Consider the following 21,737-nt stretch of genomic DNA (forward strand, 5'->3'; position numbering starts at 1 on the left):
CCCCACTCATTAGAAACCATGAGTCCCAAAACCCTTTACAGACCCCCCCTGCCCAGCTCCCCACAGGTGAGGTAACTCCAGCCCCAAGCCACTTAAAGTCAATAAACCTCCCCATTCAGGGCCCAAGAAGAACTAATTTTCTCTTCAGGTGGATGAGTTGAGGTGTAGTAACCAGAAAAAAAAGCACCATTCGACCCTTCTCACCTCCCCAAATTTCGCTCCACTCGCGACTCTGTTCAGCTCCAGCCTTGCCAGGCCTCAGTCGCTCTTTGACACTGAGTAAGAGAGACAAGAAGGGCTGACTGCTGGGGTGCCTGGGTTAGTCAAGACTTCTTTCACAGTTTAATTAATAGTGTTTGGACAAGAGGGAGAAGGTGGTGTGGGCTTTGAGCCGGGCTGCGATGGCGGGGGGGTGCGTACATGGACATGTAGGGGAGTCAAGAGTTGAAAGCGAGAGCATGTACTTGAATATTTGCGTCTGCTCGTGTACACGCGTACCCGTGTGTGAGCCTGTCTATCTTTATGTGTGTGTATATATGTGAGGACAGTAGACAGGGCGACTGGTGGGCTGCAGGGGGCGAGAGGGGGAGGCAGCAGTAGTCAGTGTTAATTTATGCCCTCTCCAGACTCCAGCCCGGGACTTGTCTCTTACAGGAATAACAAACATGACCCCAGGACACGCCACCTCGACTACCGTGTCTGAACTCTCAAACTCAATCAGCCACCGTCTGAAGAACCAAGAGCCACTCAATACCGGCTATTATATTGCATCTTGCCCTGTTGCAAATATGGTCTAGCCACAGTGGACAATAGTAAGTGGGTGAGTGTGTTTGGGCGTGTGGGTGTGAGAGAAAAAGAGGGACAACTTGCTCAAGGCTAAGTGCAGTTTGCCGTCATGTAAAAAGAGGCAGTGTGGATAGGTTTTGACACTTATGGGACCAGCTTACAGCCAGCAGTGTTTAGGGATATAAACAGCTTGAGTGTGAGAGAAGCTGATCTGCATTTTGTCCCAGAGAGGGAGAGGTATTCAACCGAGAAACGGCTGAGTCATGGAAAGACTCGTGAGGGATGGGGAGGGGTTGCCGAGACAGACGGGAGGGTATTATTTTTGAGGCGACGTGTCACCTTAATATGTACGGCCTGAGATTGTAAAGTGTCTGTCATGCTGAGATGAAACACAGCAACCTGTTACACCTGTGATTTCAACTCTGCATCGTTGTGTTTCTTTGCGCAGGAAAAAGAATGCTCATGAAACATGAAGTCGTGCCAGTATTAAACACTGATCTTAAGGTTAAGTTTAAAACACCTTTGAAATTTGGTTGGGCTTCAAATACTTCAAGCTCTCATATTAGTTTTTAGTCTTTCTGGGGGAAAACAGCCCCTTCGAATTGGTCAAAAAGTTGTTGATACCATGGCAGACACAGTGGCGGTGAGCTTCTTTTATCTGCCCAAGTAGCTGGTCCAATGACTCCTTCTGTCCTCTCTGACGAGGAGCGCGGCCATCAATGTCCCTCCAACCTTCAGGGAGATGAAATAAAGAAAGAAAAACTGTTATACAACAACTTGTTACTGCAATTATCTAATCAGCCAATCATGTAGTGGCAAATCTATGGATTTAGGCATGTAGACGACCTGCTGAAGTTCAAACTAATAGGAAGGCAACAGTTACTCAAATAACCACTTGTTACAACCAATGTATGCAGAAGAGCATCTCTGTTTGAACAATACACTGGATCTTGATGACAGAAGAACACCCCTGTCAACTAAGAACAAGAAATTGAAGCTATGATTCCCAGAGAAGATTTGAAAAATGTTTCCCAGTCCGTTGAGTTCTGAAAGCATGGATCCAACCTGCCTTTTATCCTTGGGTTATGATGCTGCTGTTGGAGTAATGGGGTGGGAGACATCTTCTTGTCACGCTTTGGGCATCTTAGTACCAACTGAACTTTTAAACACCACAGTCTACCAGATTATTGTTGCTGACCATGTCCATCCCTCTATGACCACAGGGTACTCATTTTCTGATAGCTGTCTCCAGCTGTGTCACTAAGTTCAAATCAACTAGATTCTTTAACATGACAATGATTTCGCTATACTTAAAGGGCCTCCACAGTCTCCAGATCTCAGTCCAATAGAGCAGCTTTTGGGTGTGGTAGAACTGAAGATTTGCATCAAGAGTGTACAGCCGAGACAGCTGTAGCAACTGCGTGATGCTGTCATGTCACCAAAATCTCTGAGAAATGCTTACAGCTCCTTATTGAATCTATGTGACAGGTCTGAAGCCAAAAGGATGTCATGGTGTAACTGACAAAGTGGCCAGTGAGTGTATATTTATCAAGACTCACAGAGCTCATACATAATAGGTGTTTTTAGCGGAAACCAACATGACGAAATTAGGGTACTGGTTCGTTTACACACATTGGTCTAGAGTTAGCTTTTTTTTTAGCATTTTTAGTTGTACCATGATCAAAATTTATACAAATATTTATGGCCCTATGGCGACATTATGTGGTTTTAAGTCCATCTATCCGTCCCTCCGTCCATCCGTCCATTCATCACCTTGACTGTTTACCCCAGTTGGGTCACAGGGTGCTGAAGCCTGGTCAAAAAGCAGGCTGGATGCTCCCTGGACAGCTTATAAGTCCATCTCAGGGTTAACACGGAGAGACAATCAATATACCTACAGGCAAGGTAGAACCACCAGCAACTTATTCAGGCAATCGAAGAACTTGCAAACTTCACTGAGAGAAAAAAAAAGCCTACAGTATAATAGCAACACCAAATGGTAACCACTCCAACACTATGCCACTCAGGCTAACATCTTATTTCACGTTTTTTTTTTTAATTAGTGCAAAACTGTCAATTGTACTGTCATGAAACGTGGTACAAAGATTAATGTTCAGCAAGTTTTTTTAATGAAACAAAATTATTGTTGATTTATGAAAATGGTCTTTTTTAAATTCTATTTTGGACACTGAAAAACAGGAATGTTTCTGTCATTTAACTGTTTACCTATTAATCAACTATATCAGTGTAGTATGAATGGCTGTGGGGGAGGTCTTTATCAGCAGGAAAACCTGTAAAACTTATAAAAAGACAGGTAAAAGTCCCAAAAAATATCTGCTCTCCGTACTTTACAAAGCTGTCAAGTGGGGTGGATTGGAGCCGTTGCTGGGCCGATTCTGACCACCAGGCCTTACATTTGACACCCCTGGCTTATAGTACCACCTTACTTGAGTTGCTCGAATGGCAATGGCCATTTTGTCTATATTGGACACATAAGCTGAATGTGCTTAACATAAAAGAAAAATTAGTAAGAAAATTAGCAGAAATGAGCTGACATATTATTATTATTACAAACTAAACTGGTATATAATTGAGTTTTAGGGTTGTCAGCTACTTCATATTTTGTGTTTGAAAGCTCACTGGCTTTTATAACCAGAGGCTAGTGAGAAGAAGGAAACTAAGCTGATAGTAGACTGTTTTAATAGTGGACCGTTATCAGTTATGGAATGATAAAATTACAGGTAATTAATAAACTCTCAGCAATTTACATTTTATTAAAAACAGCACTTATTTTGTATAAATTATACTTGATGTGACATTAATATCCAGGTAAGATCAGACCCATATAGTCACATTCTCTGCTGGACAGGCAGATCCCCTGAGCACCACTGATTTTGGGTTCAGGACTGAACATGTGCACAGAGATTCTGACGTAGTGCTCCTGCCACCTTGACAGCATCTGAGGAACGTTAATGTACCACAAACTTAACTGTACCCCCAAAACGCTAAATATTCTCATTCCTCGGTCTTTTCGTGTTTCGTCTTTCCCTGTGATGGAGGCACACTTACACAAAAACACCTACTTACAGTACACTGTATTACAAACACACACTTGGCCTTCTCTGCTCATAGATGACCAGCTCTGCAGAAATCCTTCTCCCTTATGCATTAGAACCAGAGGATGTGTCAACGATAACCCACCCCCAACCAACATCAACTCCAACCCACCCCCCACTCCCTCTCCTGGAGCCCCCCGGGGGGTGCATGGGGCTGAAACACGGTGAGGTCTATTCCCGGAAAGGTGCCTGTCCCGACAAGACAAGCGGGCCCTTTAATGGGCGTCCACGGCCCGGTATAAGGCCCCCACTGTTGGGGCCGCGCCGCGCGCTACAGCACAGACATACAAATATTTCCAGTGGTAGGCCCAAATGGAAAACACAAACACGCAACATCGAAATTAGCTCTGGGAGAGGGGAGGGAGAGCGGTGGGACAGTAGAAAAAAAAAGGAGAGGGGGAAGCCTAGTTTCACAAACTTGCTGAAAAACACTGTGTGCTGATGAGGACAAACATGTTCATGTGTTCTCCAGATGTGCCACGAGCGTGCCAGTGTGCCCACAGCAATGCTACCTATGCTCACGCTCTTACAAAAGGTGCATTTTGCATCTGCAACAGTCAGAAGAGTCCTTTCACAAATCTCAAAAACATGGAAACGTAAAAATTTCACACAAACTAAAGAAAGAGACAGATGGACTGAAGGAAAGGGAGAAAGAGGGTCAGAGCTGCAGCGGTCAACAGCTCAGCTGTTGCACATGACTCCACGGTTAATTTCTTGGCTGAACCCGGGTGGCTTCTCCTGGCAGCTGGGCCCAAGCAGCATCCTGAGGCTACTGTTACACTCACTAACATCCGCAGTGAGGGTCCCACAACCCGCCCAGCCGCCCTGGCAGAGCTGGAGGAGAGTCCAGCTGTCATCCCTCTAGTGATGGCACAGCAAAATTGGAATGACACCAGCGTGACAAATTCAATTAACAAAATTAGGCGATGCCCGGGTCATTTTATGTGTAAGACTACGAAACAAATCACTTATGCAAGACAAACATACACACACACACCACAGTTATTAATTTAGTGAGGTGAGCCAAAACCTTGTAGAGCAAGGGGCACGTTTTGAAATCACCCTAAATTTGGAGCTTTATGTTTAGCTTTGTGTAAAATTTAGACACAGGCTTTAAAATACTCATATTTATACAAAGAAAATAGACAACTTACTGGAAGGTGCAGCACAGGCCGGTGTGGAAATTTTCCAAGGTCCCCAGCCCTTCATGTTGTACGCTGACACCTGCACGTAGTAATAGGTCCCCTGGGAGGAGAGCAGATAGGACACTTACGACAGAATCTGCTTGCGTGTGGCAACAACCGAAAAGGAAGTGTTTCTGTAAATGACCATCTGCATACATGTGCATGTGTGGAGCTCAGTGCATCTCTGTCTCCCAGCGTGCAGACGGCGAGCCCCTGCCTCTCCTTTCTCAGCCAGATCAATCACACCAGCCGCCAAAACTCACTGGCCTTGCCTTGACCCCTGTTCTTTTTTGACAGGAGTGAGCTTTAGCTGGTAGTGGGGGTCTTAAATGGGGGATGGGTCTTCCCTCACATAATAACTAACAACCAGTGGAGTGTCCATTTGTCTCCATGTCCGTTTAAAAAATGCCACCCATAAATCAGGTGGCAGGCTACCAAGCTGCTCTTTTTTATCATTTTGGCAGCTGCCTGCAAATATCGCTTACGGGTGGTCAGGAGGGAATAGGGTTTGGTGTGACGCTTAACATATACAGTAAAGAAGGGTCCAGGGCTGTGTGTAACAATACCAGGGCCCTTCCTGTGAGAGAATAGCTACAAGCTATTCTACAAGCTACAGCTGGAGAACCTGCAGCATAGTGCTGCTTAAACTATGGTGATAAAATGTGATTGGAACATTTTATCTGTAAGTTGGAAGGAATCTGTAAGTGCTTCAGCTCATGGAAATGTGCATGAAGAAAAACAACAACAATGTGCCGGCAGAAACTTACAGATGTTAGTCCAGTAATGTTGCACTCGAGTTGAGTGGCATCATCCACTATCATCTCACCCAGCAGAGGACTAAACGAAGGATTACCGCTCCAGCTCACTTCAAACATACACAAACACAAACATTTTTCATTAGTTATCAAACACTAGTCATTACTTTACAGTAGAATTACATTGCTTTTCCTTGTTTTCTTTAATTAATATGCTTTTACAGTAATGAATGCTTACACTGAACACGCCCACTATGGGTTTAGAATAATAATGCATGCACAAGAAAACCCCTATGAGCCAAAAGCTTCAGGCTGTTGGAGCTTTATGATGTCAAAGAGAGCGGATGTCCTTAATATTGTCATCTCAGGGACAAATGTCCCACCCACTGTCCATTTTACCCAATGGACTGCCAATCAGAAGAAAGCTGTGTCCTTTAAGGGAGAGAAGCAACAACAGCTTGTTTCAGGCAAACAGGCCAAGTAGAGATTAAATAAGGATTTTGAACTGTGGGCCATGCAAAGCTACTCTCCAATAGTCCAAGAATAAAAAGCTTGGAGCTGGAAATGAACCTAATATGTCCACTTGTAACTCTACATATTGTAATACTGAGTGGTTTGTTCTAAATGAAGTGGCTGGTCTGGTGTGACGGCCGACCTTTGTATTTGGTAACCACAGCAGAGTTGACACAAAGAGGTTCCTGGAAGTCAACTTTTAGACTGGTGCTGCTGCTGACAGACAGGGAAACTACACTGGGAGCATCTGGAGGACCTGGAGAGACAGAGGACCAGAGAGAAGGCCGGGTAAATAAGCAGAGTACACACAAGAATACACAACAGTCAGATTACTGTAATGGGATCTTTTACATGTTTTGATCTGTGCACAGTGCACTCACTCAGTTTGAGAGGGTTTGATATGCAGTGAAATTGTGTATGATGGTAAAATCAAAGCATTTAAAGGCAGCGCAGCTTCATCTTTACCCTATAATCTTCACAAACCGATATAAGCTTAACACAAGTATGTCACAGATTCTCACTGTGGATATAACAGCACAGACATTAACCTTCAACCTGTGCTTTATTACTTTCACGTGCATTCACACATGCCCATCAAATTACATGAGTAATGTAGAATTAAAAGGCGGGAAAAGATCTTTTTTACATCAAAATGCACATTGGTGTGGGTACAAGGGAGGAGTGTCTGCTTTCTGAAGAGGGGGGCGGGTTAGCTGTCTGCCACTAAGCGTGTCACGAAATGCCTATAACAAATTAAAGCAGGAATACAGGCGTGTTATGTTTGTGCACACACATACATGCCACATAGTTGTGTGTTCGGCTTCCCAGTGTGGAAGCCATTAAGTCAGCCCAGACAGAATGACAGCAGAGGGGGAAAAGGGGTGCAAAAAAACAAACAAACAAAAAGAAAACCAAAGATGACTGCTGGACTGCAGGAGTGATTCAGGCGGCAAACTTTTATCGGCTGGTTAGCATGTGAAAAAAAAAAAATCTAAATCAACTTGAAGCCTTACTGGCATGCTCAAAGCCTGTCTGCATGCGTCGGAAGAGCCGGAGCCTCCACTCCCAAGCTTTTAGCTGGCGCTCACGGTCAGATCCCTCCCGCTCACCGGGACCCTCATTCCGCACCTGGGGCTGTAGCTCCAACACTCGCTGCTCGGCCTCCTGCACCAGAGTGGCCAAATGAACCGCTCGGCCCTCCAGACTCACAACTAAGAGGGAAACACAGTGAGAGGGGGAATGTCAGCAGATAATTTTAGTATCAAAACAAGAAGCATTTTATCACACGAGACTCTTTTATTGCCAAACCAAATACATGATCTCTGTCCCACGAACAGGGGATAGAGATCATTCCCATGTTTGGGTATTATTATTATTATTATTTGATATGTGAATGTTTCCATGAAGAAAAACATGTTCTAAATTATTTACACTGTATTTTATTAAGAGATTGGACGATGCGCAGGCTTAGATAGCGCTAGAAACCCATCTGTCGCCCGCAACGGTGCAAATTTCTTATGAAGGCCGCTCTCTTGCTCCCTTTTTTTAATGCCTTTGTTTGCCCAAAATACTGCGGCAGATTCCACAATAAACAGCATTTAATATAATTAAGCAGTCTCTCTTTTGGGCAATGACATCACCTCGAAAATGACACCAAAAATGGGGCAATGAAAGTGAGAGGGGTGAGAGAGGGAGGAGTGCTCTTCATGTGCGGTTAGAGGGGAAAACAAAACGGTGGGAACGTGCATGGGCATCGCTTTAAAGCGCCATTGTAAAAGCTATTTTTCTGCAAATGTGCGGAAAAAAGTCAACTAAAACTATAATAACGCCACAGGCTGCTAGGACCAGAAGATACTTTCCAAAAAGGGGAGAGGGGTTTCAAAGGCATCGCTAGAGCAGACGAGCTGTAACCCAGGGCCGAGCGGTCGCTCATAGTGACCGGTGGTGTTAACGCAGAGATCAACGGTGCTCCGATTTGCAAATGCATCGCTGTAGATCGTACAAATCAAATTACAGGACAAGTGACGTAAAGCTGCTAAAGGTCAAAGAGGACAGCGAGATACTGTACTCCTCCTGCAAGCGGCTGGTCATTTCTTGGAGTGTTTGGGACCGGTGTGTGTCTATGTTTAGTCTGTGTGGTCTGTGTTTGTTCATTGTAGATTCCACTGTTGAGCGTTAGATTCCACTGTTGACAGTAAGTTTAAAGCTCCGTGTCAAAATGTCCATCTGGGTGTTTAATTCTGCGGCTCTCTCTGTGTCTCCTCGGTGGCTGGGAGCTTCTCTTTTTCAACCTTGAGCGTCTCTTCTGGGTGTCACCTCTGTCGTACTCTGCAGACACTCATGTGAAAACTTGAAGGCAGTTCTTTGCTTTTATTTTTTTTAAAGGGATTACGTGAAGGTCAGGGTCGAATTAGGTTAGGACAGAATTATTACTGAGGATCCTTGGACATGGACTATAGCTTGGATGGAAACAATCAAAATAATAATAATAACAATATTAGTTCACGTTGATTTATAATTCCAGCTCCTCTGGGCTTAGAAAAAGGCCCAGAAGCTGTCATGAATGTGTATGTGTGTCTTGATTTGTCCTTATTTCACATTAAGGCTTTGTCTTGTTGAGAGCCACTAAGGGATTAATAGTGTGAAGATGAAGTTGCTTTTGAGAGCGTGTTTGTCTTTGCCTGTCCTTGTCTCTCTGGTAACCACACACTGTGTAGTCAAGCATGGCAATAACAATAAGCGCCATAATCAATTCCTTTTAAAGTTCAAGGAAAAGTCTGCATCATCTATAGCGTCAATTATCCTCAGATGGCGTTTTGAGCATGTTCTCGAAAAAACAAAGCTTTGACTTTCATTATGTCCCGTCGTTTGCTTCGTTTGTTTCTCTATTTATGTCTTTTTGCGGACAGCGCGCACGGCCCGCTGTCTCGTGAGTTATTGGGGTTCTGGAGAGAGAGCACAATCAAACACTAAACTTTAGTAAACACCACTTTCCATTCAAGTGTTTTCAATTTAATGATACCTTTATAAGACGTCTGGCTCGGTTCTTGAAAAAAATGAAGTGTGTGTTTGTGTGTGTGTGTAAGTGTAAGTACAAACACAAACAGCCTAGGAGCCTTACTGGCGAGTTGTAATCATTAACAGAGGAAGGCGGCGGCGGCTCACCAGATCACAAACAATTAAAAGTGCTTACGCAGATGACTAATATTGCATCACAATGGCTGCCCCTCTGTTGCCTCTAATATGTTTTCACTGGCAGCAGAAAGCAGAAATAGATGTGTGAAATTGTCAGTAGAGTGAGGATAAATCCATTACTGGTGTGAATGAAAGGAGACTGTGTAATGTTTTAACACCTGCAGTTGATTTACATGACGCTGATATTGCTGGTTCAATACAACAGTTCTCCCTTAATCAAACGCCACCCTCTGCCTTGGCTACTTGGCATGAGAGGACACGGAAGACATTTGAGAAACGATAACAGGTTGGTTGTGTCTGTAACAGAAGATGAGAAACACACGGTTTTGGAGCCAGAGGTACCCGCAGAGGTTCAGGGAGAGAAAAGACCGAAACTACAGCACAGCGATGAATGCACTGAGATCGAAAGAGAGAAAAGAACACAATCTCTCATCATTCACACCTTTATGGTAGTTTCTAAGCTTGCTGCAATCCAAAATCAGCAAAGCTGATTAGAAAGCAGCAGTATATTGCTTTCCCCCGGTGTAACAGAGGGAAATCCCACTTTCAGAGTGTCGCTGACTTCTGATCATTTCCCTGGGAGAAGCGCTCCCCTGACTTCAAAGCTCTTACTGAAGTGGCGCTTGTAATTTCCAGTCTCCAGTGTGGGAGCAGAGCACAAATTAAGCCTCCAGAACTAATTAAAACCGTCATGATAAGCTGTCTGCTCGAGGCAAAGACACAAAACCTAATGACAATTGCCTCTGCAGCAGCGTCTCGATTTGTTTTGAGTACACAGAAGTGAGTGCTCAGTTCAAGTGCACGCAGGCAAAGAGGAAGGCTTGAGTTCAAGCTGGGGAAACGCCAAGTCCAAGACAGGTTTATGCTCATATTCTAACTGTAACTGTCTAATTCTTGTTTTCACATGTGTGTGTGTGTGTGTTTAGATCCTATTCCAACAAAAGAAAAACATTCTTCTTATTTCATAAAAAGATCACGTGGAAAATAATGCACAGGTTTTCTCTTCCCACTGTTTAAAAATACTAAATTTATACATTTGTTTTGTAGGTTAATTCCTGCAACTTTAATTTCAGTGAGCACCAGACTGCACGCGCATGTGTTTATGCAGTATTATAACACTATGAAAAGATGAAACTTTATTTGTTTTGTTAACATTATCGTGAGCTTAAACCATCACTACCAGCAGGTACGCTCTGCTTCTCTACTCACAGTGGGGGCTCTCCTTGGCACCGGCTCGCAGCAGAAGCTTAGCCATGGGCACATTATTGGTCATGATGGCGATATCAAGGGGCAGGAGCCCCTCGCTGTTAGGAGTGTTGAGATCCAGCTCCTCCAGACTGTACTGTGAGAGAAGGAGCTGTACCAGGTCCAACTCTTGATGTTCCACTGCCTCAAAAAGAGCTTCATTACTCTGAAACTGTAATAATGAATGTTAGGAATGAATAAAAATGAATAGGAAAGTTCTTTGCAGTGCAAACATGGAAAACGCCATTTTTCTTCATGCTTTCTGTGTTGCTATACAGTAAATAGATATTTGGGTGTGCAACGCCAATACCTGAGACTATTCAAGTCTACGTGTTTTCCCCGACTATTTTTAGATTACAATGTTCCTGGGCTTATTATTTTTTCCCTCTCCCTCGCTCTCTGACTTACTATGGTGGTTTTGCGGAGCCTCTCCTTGTCTCCTCCCCGTCCTGACACCACACTGTCCTCCAGAGCAGGGGGGTTGGTGCCCACGCGGAACTTTCCAGACAAATTGCGGTAAAGGCGGCGAGCAGCGCTCGGTGAGGACAAGCTGGCAGACTTGCGAGCCGAGACTGGCTGGTGGGCCTGGTCCCCTCTCATGGGCTGCGTCATTTTGGCCGAGTCAGCCCTATGGGAAAGATGGATGCATGGGAGACATGAGTGATAGGTGGGAGTAAGAAACAGAATCTGACATCTGGTACGATACATCACGCTGTAGGAGAAAGAGGGGAAAGAAAAGGTGCTGAGTACAAAATTCACTATGTGTTCGCTTCTCAAGTCTACCATAATATCTTACATCTTTGGGAAAGGTCACTGAAGTCATGACCAGCTGCTATAGCAATAGAGGAACAAAATACAAGGGAAGCAGAAACAAGCATTTTAGTTTACACTTACAGGTTTATCGAGATTCTACTTTATAAAATCAGTTTCTGCTTATAGAAACCAGCACATAAACTGCACAGCCGGCAGAAGGACCGGCGAGACCCCCATACAGAAGATAGGTCACATCAGTGGCAATGCATGCAACACTGATTGCTTAGAATGAGGGTTGCAAATTGGCTTGCAGACACACATCTGTGGGCAGTGCTAAAGCAACGTAATTAGTGCACTTTGTACGAGATTTGTCTATCAACTCAGAAGCTGATGCCGAGCTTCACTTTGCGGCCTAATTAACGCTAAGCTCTGTTATATTACCCAGTGGGAGTGGGGGCTAAAACACCAACGATCGAAAGCATGGTGATACATTACACTGATTTGCCAGATGGGCACCATGCTGACATTATCAGCTCTTACTCGCAGGTGGTGCACAGTCATCCTAAACTGGCAATGCCAGCCTTGGTAGCCGGTTTGCCAACGCTGCTCTGCAATATCATACGTTAGTCAAAAAGATCATCATCTCTTGCTGATGGTTTCTTGGCATGACTGGTATGAAGATTATACTGTTCCCTCTCCATTTTGCCATGGGAACTATGTGGACGGCAGTGTGTTTCTGGGGAGAGTCTGGCATGTAGCGCTCTCACACACTCAGCTGCTGAAGGAAATGTCATCAGGACTCTCCGGGCGCTGGTGATAAACTCTGTGTCGGGTCCCACCAAAGAGAAGCAGAGAGATAACTGAATTCCTCAAGGACGCCTTTTCAGCAGCCCTAGCTCTTGTTTAGTACACCTCTCCCGATATCTTATGAACTTGTTCCTCCTCTAATCATCTCCTCCCCACTCCGTCTAACGCCTACCCTTCTTTCTATTGCTGTTTCACTCTTACTCTTTATCCCCGTACTGTTTATATTTCCCAGTATTTCCCAAATTCTCTCCACACTGTCATCACCATGATTCAACACTTAATCCCGCATGTTTATAAACAACTAATTATCCGCTAATTGTCCACGCTGATTATTAAATAAACAAGTAGGTTTCCATGTGAGGTGTAAGATAACAACTAAGCAAAAACTTAGTAAGTAGATGAGAAATTTAACTGTTGCCTTGCTTGGTTACCTCAAAAAATGCTCACTTGTTGGCAGCCACACTGAGAAACATCATCAGATAAATACTGGTGATGTTGTTAAAAAGAAAATGGTACTGGTTGAAGACACTACTGTAAATAAAGCTGTTAGTTTGGGCCATCTTGACACATGCCAAGAACAGATTTGCAAAGGTGAGAACATCTGTAGGAAAAATGTTATTTATACTCCCGCTCCACAATGGACGTGTGAGCCCAAATGAGTGTGCATACATACACACACTAACCCTCCCCCAACACACGTAGTTCGTACAACAGCTGACAGCGGCCTGCATTGTAGACTTTAAAGCGGGTCCAAGCCCCCGCAACAAGGCCTTTTTCACATGGCCAATACACCTAAAATACCCCCGATCCCCGTCCCTTCCCGCTCCGTCCCATCCATCTCCACTCCATCCCGTAATAGAGGCCTTATTTTAGACATCCTCGTGTTCCCGGCTGGGTCTAACCTATTCCAGGGTTCCAGATAAAGCGCGGCAGGTATTTGGAATAATTTTTCCATGGGCCTGGCCCGGAAGATAAAACAAGAGATATATTTGTAATGCGTGTGCTGGTATCCCATTTCAAAGAGAAAGCCCATTGGAATCCAGCTCCAGGCTTATTGTTATTTGCCTGAGATGGAACAGCCGACTTTTTTCTGTCGGCAGGATGGTGCCCCATCACTCTCTGACGACATTAGGGTGTGTGTAATGCGCTCTGTGTGTGTGCCCTGTGCTTTCAAAGGGATGTTGCATCCTACACATGAAATGGGGATGTCATTCCCCAATGACACAGCGCCCACACTAGAGAGAGAGAGAGATGAAACGTATAATGAATGGAGCCATTTAAAAATTATAAATAAATCAAATCAAATCCTAACAATTAAGCGTCACAGAAACAGAATCTATGATGAATGTATGTACGAACACCCTTGGAGAAACTATTGTACTGTGCAAAAGTCTTGAGCCATCTCTCATTTCAAGGAGCCAGACTTTGTTGTAAGGCTTTCTGACAGTCTTTCAACGTTTTTCTTTGGACATTGGCTGCTTTTTCACTCATTTTCAGTCCAGTCCTCCTGCCTGACCATTTTCATGTTTTTTTCCCCTCAGACAGCTACTTAACACTGACCTAACCCAAGGGATGAACCAGGGTTGTGTCCCACATAACAGACAACCTAGTGGAAAAAAGCATAATTTGTACTTGATGAAACAAAGTTATCAAAGATCTGACATAGGGCCTGAGAAATGCATCTGGTTCTTCAGAAGACCCATCTAATCTTCACAGTGGAAGGGTGGCTGTAAAAAAGCCACTCTTAGGAAAGGGAAGCAGGGAATAGGGCATCGAGGGCCGGTGTCCTGCAGGTTTTAGATGTGTCCTTTTTCCATTGCAGCTGATTTAAATGGCTAAATTACCTCCTCAACCTGTCTTGAAGTTCTCCAGAGGCCTGGTAATGAACTGATTCAGGTGTGTACACCCAGGGTGAGATCTAAAACCTGCAGGACACCGGCCCTCGAGGTCTGGAATTGGCTGGGCTAAGGTATGCCAAACTACACAAGAACAGAAATTTCTGGTTAAATCTGTCACGAGTCTGTATGAAGGAAGGCAGGAGAGAGGTACAAAAGTGAAGGCCTAAAGCCATGTGTAAACACGGTAGAGGCTCAGTCATAGTTTAGGGCTCAGCCAGTGGTGTTGGAGATCTTTTCAAAGTTGATTAAATTATATGGGCTATTTTGAGACTTTTGCACAGTAGTTTAATCATACTGAATACTGATGACCTGTCTATCAGTGACCTTAGTGTTGACTGAACATGAATGCACGTGTTTGGGCAGCTCAGATAAATGCTGAAAAAAATCATTAAAACAACGAGTAGCATATTAAAACTGAAAAACTGACAGTTAAAGTTGGTGAAATTCACACTGATGCTGTTTCTGTTATAAAGTGGTAAATGCCAGGCATGTCCGCACCTTAAAGACCTCTAGGGCCCGGCAGTATGGCCCAAGAGAACAGTTTCTCCGACAATAAACATGAAGAACCAGATGTGCAAACTCAGACTCACAACACACAAATAACCATGCTTGAACCTACTTGAACTTGAACAAATCCAGACAGCGACTATTGCACACAATTTCCTACTGTTTTACCAGTTTTTGGGAAGCAGGAAGCAGTTGTTCTGGGAAACCAAAAGTCTCAACCTAAAAGCCAAGCTCCACGCTTGGCTCTTGATCAGTGCCACATCAAATACACCGAGCATGCTGCTGTGAACATCTATTAGGCCCACAAAAAAAATTAACACCCCCAAGTTGCAAACACACGTACATGCAGCATCCGCTTTATCAAACCATATCAAAAACAGCTTGGGCCTCCAGTCAGTGAGTCACATGTAAACAGAAACTTCACAAACACAGGGACACGGAGTCTAGACATTCACTTACTGTTTGACCGAAAGTCAAGATGGGAAAAACTATTATTTAAAGAAATGGTAAATAATTGTCAGTTAAAGCATTTGGGAGCCAACCGTAAACACGCAAATACCAGCATTTGTGTGCAGAAGGGCGTTTCACTGAACCTGGTAGCAGAATGGATAAACAGCAACTTCAATGAATCCATCCAACCGGGGGTGACAGATTCACCCATCCTCTCAATAATAATGATAATAATAATGTATTTTCTAGCAATCAATCTACCCGCAGCCACAACAGCTGTTCTTGTTCTGGTGGTTCAGTCTTGTGAGATTTGGGAATGAAAACACGTTCCCTCTCCCTCACCAGCTTTGATTCCGACACATTTTTGCTGTTCCCCTCTCTTCCTTTGTTTCCCCGTCTTTCACACACAATTAGTTTGCCTCCTCTTCTTGTCACATAGTAACACGTTTTTGCCATTAGCTGCGCAAGTAACTCGGGGAAAAATTCAAAACAGTTGCTCGGATGTTTGTAACGAGGTAATGCACAAATAGTTAGGACAAATAGGAACGAGAATGCAAGAAGAAAAATGTTGTTGGCCACTGCTTTGTATTCCTATAAACACAGATAATGTCAAGATAAACTGGAAACAGTGGAAAATCTCTTTATATAACCACAATTTGCTATTGCAAAGTATGCATGTGCGTACATACGTGCCAGAAAAGGACATTACAGAGAGTGCTGCTCAAATTAGCTACAGCAGCACAAAGGAGGATCTATTGACAGTGAGGAGCAGACTACATAATTGCAGTAAAGCAAAGAGAACAGTACAAATAGATATGGACAGTGCTGTTTAAAAGGTTTGCCCTTAAAAGAGGCCCAGTATGCTACCTAAGGAGCAAACAGTCATTTGTTTTCCTTTCTTTCTTAAAATCACCTTAACATCCCTCTCTATCTCCATCCACACCCTCTCCCACTTCTCTCGCCCCCTTTTCCCACTCAACCCATCAAGGCCATCCAGTCCCAGTGTCTTCACCTTCAGTCTCCAATGCCACTCGCTCAAACTCCTTACTATGGCTAGTCAACTCCTACGAGAGCACATTAATGTGATTCCTGTTTGGCGGTGTACTTCTAACTGAAATTACTACGTATTACTCGACGTGTATAAGGTGATTGTCTCGACAAAATAACTGGAGACGGATGGATGGGTAGAGAAAGATGCAGAAATGGCAATAAGCAGCAGCAGAAGGACGGCGCTTGGGGAAAACAAGGTGGCGGGGAGTGAGGGAGGTATACGGGCGAAAGGAGAAAGTCACACAAACTCGTGCGCTCGCTCACACGCGCAAACACACACATACACAGAGTACGCTGGCTGCTCTAAATGTGGCTTGTAGAAGGAAATTCTGAAATCTGAGTCTTGGCACCAGACAGGCTGGAAGCAGCCAGGCTGCTAGAGGGAGAGCGAGAGAGAGAGAGAAAGTGGGGTTGGGTGGGAGGGAGGGTGGGTGGGCGGATTGGGAGGACGAGGGGAGTATTGCTAGAATTGCCTTGGCTCTTATCAGCTTATAGGCAACATGAGGCCACTGCAACACTCAGCCACATGCAGCCCCTCGTGCATACCGCATGATTTTGCAGAGACGATCAGAACAAGTCTACGACTCTTTTGGGTCAGAGTCTGTGTGTGAGGATTTACTGAGGGATGTATCAGGTGTGTGCATCCATTAAAAATAAAACACTTTTTTTTACAGTAATTCTTAAGGCAGAGTCAAATGTGGGTGGAATATCATTCCTGATATGCATTCAAAAAGAGGTCAAGTGGCCTGTAAGCAGCGCACCCAAGATTTGTAGTATATTAGAATGAAGTCATTGAGATGACAAACAGCACTGATAAGTGCAGAGTAAACATTGCTGTGTTTAATGAAGGGCTGCAGACAGCAACACTGAGTCTGGATTCTGCTGCGGATTCTGTTGTTTACATTAGAATAACACTGCAGCTTCAACTTTCCCGTTTTCATAATCTAGAGGCGCTACCTCATATATCACTGTTCTTGTAAAGTGGTATTTATTTGGTATTGTTAGCTCTGAGTGAGTCAGGGCTGCATTCTTGTAACCTATCTCGCACGGAGATAAAATCCGGGAAACTTGACTGTGATGAGCCCAAGTCTGTGCCGCCGACTGATACACGTCTGGTGTAACAGTCAAACAATTACTGAGCAGAAAAACAATTCACCACATGTAACTTACTTTCACATGTGTGCATATTTATTAAGCTGCCACAAAACCGTGCTTCATCCTCCCTCATTTTCTTTTTCTCATTTCTGCTTTTTCCACTCTTTTTTCCTCGCTTTCTCTTCTCCTCCCTTGGGAGAGTGGCAGAGAAGGGCTAGGCGGTCTGCTGTATGTTTAACCTTTGAAGTGGGCCTGCTGTGCCGAGCAAGGCCTGCCACCTGTTGGCTCTGTGTGTGCGCATGTGTTATGTGTGTGTGTGTGTACGCAGAGGTAAATCTCTCTAATTTTGATGAGCAGAGACAACAGCGGAGTCACCATGGGGATGTGATGTGGCGGGCGGTGGCCGACGTTCTCAGGAGGGAATGGGGGTGGACTTGCAAGGTGGGATCACCCACACACAAACATACACAAAACCCCCTCCCCTGTCAGAGGCTTGGTGACACTGTGTCTCCCACGGCGATCGTGGGTCCAGCCTGGGTGGCTCCAGACCTTCTGTATGTCTCTCAGTATGCATGTGTGTGTCTGAGTGTGTGTGTTTGTGTGTGACACCAATGGGGTTCCTGCCTGGGCCACCATATGCCACCCACCCAGCCAGAGAGAGGCTCTGGGCAGATGGGGGGGGGGGGACCCTCGGCGACTGAAGCCACCAGTTGGCTCATTCTCTCAGTCACACGCCGGTCGGGCGCCATGTTTAAAGTCCCACGGCTATTTATCTGGGCTAGGGATGGAGGGAGGTGGTCGGATGGGTGGGGAGACCATTCTTACTGTGATAGATGCTTTGTAAAAAATGATAACACACATTCTCACACACATGTGCACTGTCCAAACTGGATGGACAGATGAATGATAGAGAGGATGGAAACACGAATGACATCATTGTGAGTGTCTGTGTGTGTCTGTTTGAGAAAATCACACATATATTATTATTATCCTTTATTTATCCAGGTGAAAGAAATTTAACTCTCATTTCCGAGAAAGACCTGGCCATATGCGAAAACAAACAAAAATATTAAACGCTGCACTGTACGCACGCACACACACACACAACCACATGCAAAGACATTTCCATGACTACACAGTGTGCTGATAGAGGAGGCACAACATGTTTGTGTGAAACAGCGAGTTTGGTTGTGAAACAACGCCACGATGCCACAAGCCGCATCATTCACATTCCACAGTGTGTCCTCTCTCCTGTCTTCCTCACCTCACCTCCAACCAGTCACAACAGATGCGCATCCCTGAGCCTGGTTCTGCCAGAGTTTTCTTCCTGTTAAAAGGGAGTTTTTCCTTCCCACAGTCACCAAGCGCTTGCTCATAGGGGGTTGTCTGATTGTTGGGGTTTTCTCTGGAGGTGGAACACTAAACTGTGCATAGCAGGAACATTATTAAATAACAATATAAACATTGTTGATCATTTAACGGAGACAAAAATCTGATGATGTGAGATAAACTTGGCTACTGCTAGCTGAGTGAGAGCTGGAAAATGAAAAGGAGAAAAAAGAGCTAAGAACAAATCCACTGATTTGTAAGTAAATTCGACTCTTTCCTGATTTTCAGAGTGCAAATTATTTTCCAAGACTACTTTAAATGAGGGGGTATAGTTCCTCAAGACTTGGCTGATTGCATAATTTTATTAACCATGCGTGATTATACTCTAACTCTCTGCACACGTATGCACAAGGAGAAACCAACACACTGACGCTACACATTTCTCTCGCGCTCTATCCAAGCTCTCAGTCTAGTTTTTAGATCTTTTCACCACTCTCTCTTGCTGTCTCTTTCCATCATCTTTTCAATCTGTCTTTTCATCTACTTCAGTCTCAATCAGTCAACCTCTCTCCAGTTTTCTTCTCTCTCCTTCTCTTCTTACCTATTTCAGTCTTCTCTGACTTTCCCAACTTCACCGTTTAAGTCTCACTCCCTCCTTCCCATTACACTCCATCCCTACTCCAGTCTTTCTGTGCCTGCGTGCTGAGTTGAGGTTTGGAGTGGAAACTAGAGTATCAAGTCCGAGACACACAGGACAAGAGGGAGCCAGCCTCATAAATCTCCCTTAGCGCAGCCCACAGCATCCAGTCGGGATTGTGTATGAGTGTGCTGCTGGTGCACGCACGGCTGAGGCTGGACATATATGTTTATATGTATTTGACACAACATTGTTAATCTGCTCAAGTGCATTTTTTTGCAAGCGTGTCTTTTTCTTTCACGTGCTTTGTGTCCGTGTTTATGTATGAGCATGAATGTGTAAGCAACCTTGGACTTATTCAAAAGCAGAGCTAGCAGAAATTCTGCACCTGCATGTGGACCAGAATCTGTAGTCTCATCCCACCAACAACTCAACCTCAACAAATGAACCTTGCGGCTCAATATTCAGAGAAAATTCTTTCACGCATTAAAAATAGTGTACAAAAGTCACTCGCCTTTTTTCAACTTGTTTCCCCTTATTGATTTCTTTTTATGCTAGAGCAAATAGTATATATTTTTTGCTGCCATCTTAAAAAAAAGAAAGGAAAACTATCTGGACTTTGACTGGGCAACTGTAACCATGATTCTTTTCTTTTGTCAGCCATTCTATTGCAGATTAGCCTCTGCATTATGGCCGAACATCTCCACTTTGGTCTCATCTTTCTAAATGCCGTTGTTCCAGAAGTCTTGTGGTTTGTTCAGTTACAACTTTTCAAACCCAAGCTGTGCTGCCATGTTCTTTTTAAACAGAAGAAGCTTTCTCCTGGCAACCCTGTCAAACAAGCCACACTTGCTCAGCTGTTTTCTAATTGTACCGTCATGAAAGTTAACATGCTAAGTGAGGCCTGGAGTCTGACATGTAGCTGTTTGTTTTCTGGGGGATTTCTCTGAGGATTGGATGGTCTAACCTTGGGGTGAATTTGTGGAGTCCTCACTGCAGAATGATGGACTTCTATAATCTTTCTCAAGATTAATGGGCAGCAATCACCACTTCTTTAAGATCCCTACAAACTGGCAAAACCTTTACTTTTATAAAGGTGCTGATGATCAATTAACCAAGTCATCTGATGGCTGCTACTCTTAACTCCTGTGGAGGCAGTAAACCTGTGTTAAGCTTTACTTTGATGCTGATGGCTGGTCACTTGCAAACACTTCAGGCTTTAGTTGCCTAGGTAACAGTTTGTATGTCAATTAACAGTATCTCACATTTTCATTAGTAGTCACTTCAATCGCTCATGTGGAAGCTTCTCTGAACCGTCTTACTCAGGTCCCACCTCTCCAGTGGTTCTTTTGCCCATAGTCACTTGAAGTTGCTCAACATTTCTCGCTCTCTCTGCAAATCACTTTGTGGGACGCAGCTTAAGGGCGTACTTAGCTTTGTTTTAGCTTGACTCTAGGCTCTATAATAGCTTCAACTATATGTGTGCAGTCCACACAGGGTTTAGCATAATTAGTTTCCACGTGTCAAAAGCTTTTCAGTGTTTAAAACAATTTAATTCAGTCACAGAGCAGGAATAAAGTGTCACACATTCCAACAGAAGCAGGAGTCCACCCCACTCAGCAGTGATTTTTAACAGATCTTTAACATGTTCCGATCAAAATTTCTAAAGAGAAAAATCACAGGCATTTATAACCTCCTCATTAGTCCGTTTCGTTTGAACTGACAGCTCTCGGCTACAGAAGAAAGGAGAAAAATTTACAGAGAGAACGAAAATAAAAAGGAAAAAGCGAGGAATAATAAATCAAATTAGAACCAAATGCGGCAAGTGGCACAATGTCCAAAACCACTTTACACCCGGGCCCCCTGAGCATTGTCCTCCTTTTACCACTAAGACTTTGGTGATTTCTTAGTACTCTTTTTTTATTCCCTTTGTACACATTTCATAAGGATTAACACTTGGTAGCTCCCATTCACCCCTACACACCCAAAACAGCGCTAAGTATTACAATATGTGTTTGCTCATGTATGTGTGTGAGCATGAATAAGAAGGAGATATTTGAGTTAATATATTGACCGAGGGATAGGGCAGGCCAGTTTCTCTCCTAACATCAAAGTTCAGACGTCATCCTCAGAGTGCCGTCAGCTTGGAGTGATTCCTGAAGACACGGTGGCACCAGGCAGAGCGGAGGGCCTTCGGGGGATTGAGAGAATTTAAGCCTTCTAGCGCACGCTGACTAAAAACACAAGACAATCAAACACTTTCTGGTGTCGTACCAACTGCGCTCCTTCCTTTTCCAACTTTAATTTGTGAAGTGGATATAGTTTGATTACCAAACGTGGATGTTTAAGTACTTATGTATAGAGTTTCCTCGCCACGAGTACTGCAGGGGAAATGTTTTGGGAAATAAAAACTGCTT

At 44.1% G+C, this 21,737-nt stretch overlaps 1 protein-coding gene across 5 annotated transcripts in view; it reads right to left on the reverse strand.

Annotated features, from left to right (window-relative positions):
- ankfn1b (ankyrin repeat and fibronectin type III domain containing 1b) overlaps window positions 1–21,737 on the reverse strand; it is a 157,340-nt gene that overhangs the window by 13,414 nt on the left and 122,189 nt on the right. For all 5 annotated transcript variants that reach the window (XM_086303387.1, XM_086303386.1, XM_086303389.1 and 2 more), the window contains 7 exons: window positions 11,203–11,422; window positions 10,759–10,966; window positions 7,368–7,565; window positions 6,497–6,610; window positions 5,854–5,951; window positions 5,057–5,147; window positions 1,411–1,518 (listed from right to left, as the gene is read on the reverse strand). In XM_086303387.1, the coding sequence (XP_086159513.1) occupies window positions 1,411–1,518; window positions 5,057–5,147; window positions 5,854–5,951; window positions 6,497–6,610; window positions 7,368–7,565; window positions 10,759–10,966; window positions 11,203–11,422 (1,037 nt within the window). The remainder of the gene's footprint in view (window positions 1–1,410; window positions 1,519–5,056; window positions 5,148–5,853; window positions 5,952–6,496; window positions 6,611–7,367; window positions 7,566–10,758; window positions 10,967–11,202; window positions 11,423–21,737) is intronic.

This window comes from Aulonocara sp. 'chitande type north' Nkhata Bay, linkage group LG8, assembly GCF_057382095.1.
Source record: "Aulonocara sp. 'chitande type north' Nkhata Bay isolate Kocher_YH1m ecotype deep benthic linkage group LG8, A_spYH_male_GT1.1, whole genome shotgun sequence".
In the NCBI taxonomy this organism is placed as follows: domain Eukaryota; kingdom Metazoa; phylum Chordata; class Actinopteri; order Cichliformes; family Cichlidae; genus Aulonocara; species Aulonocara sp. 'chitande type north' Nkhata Bay.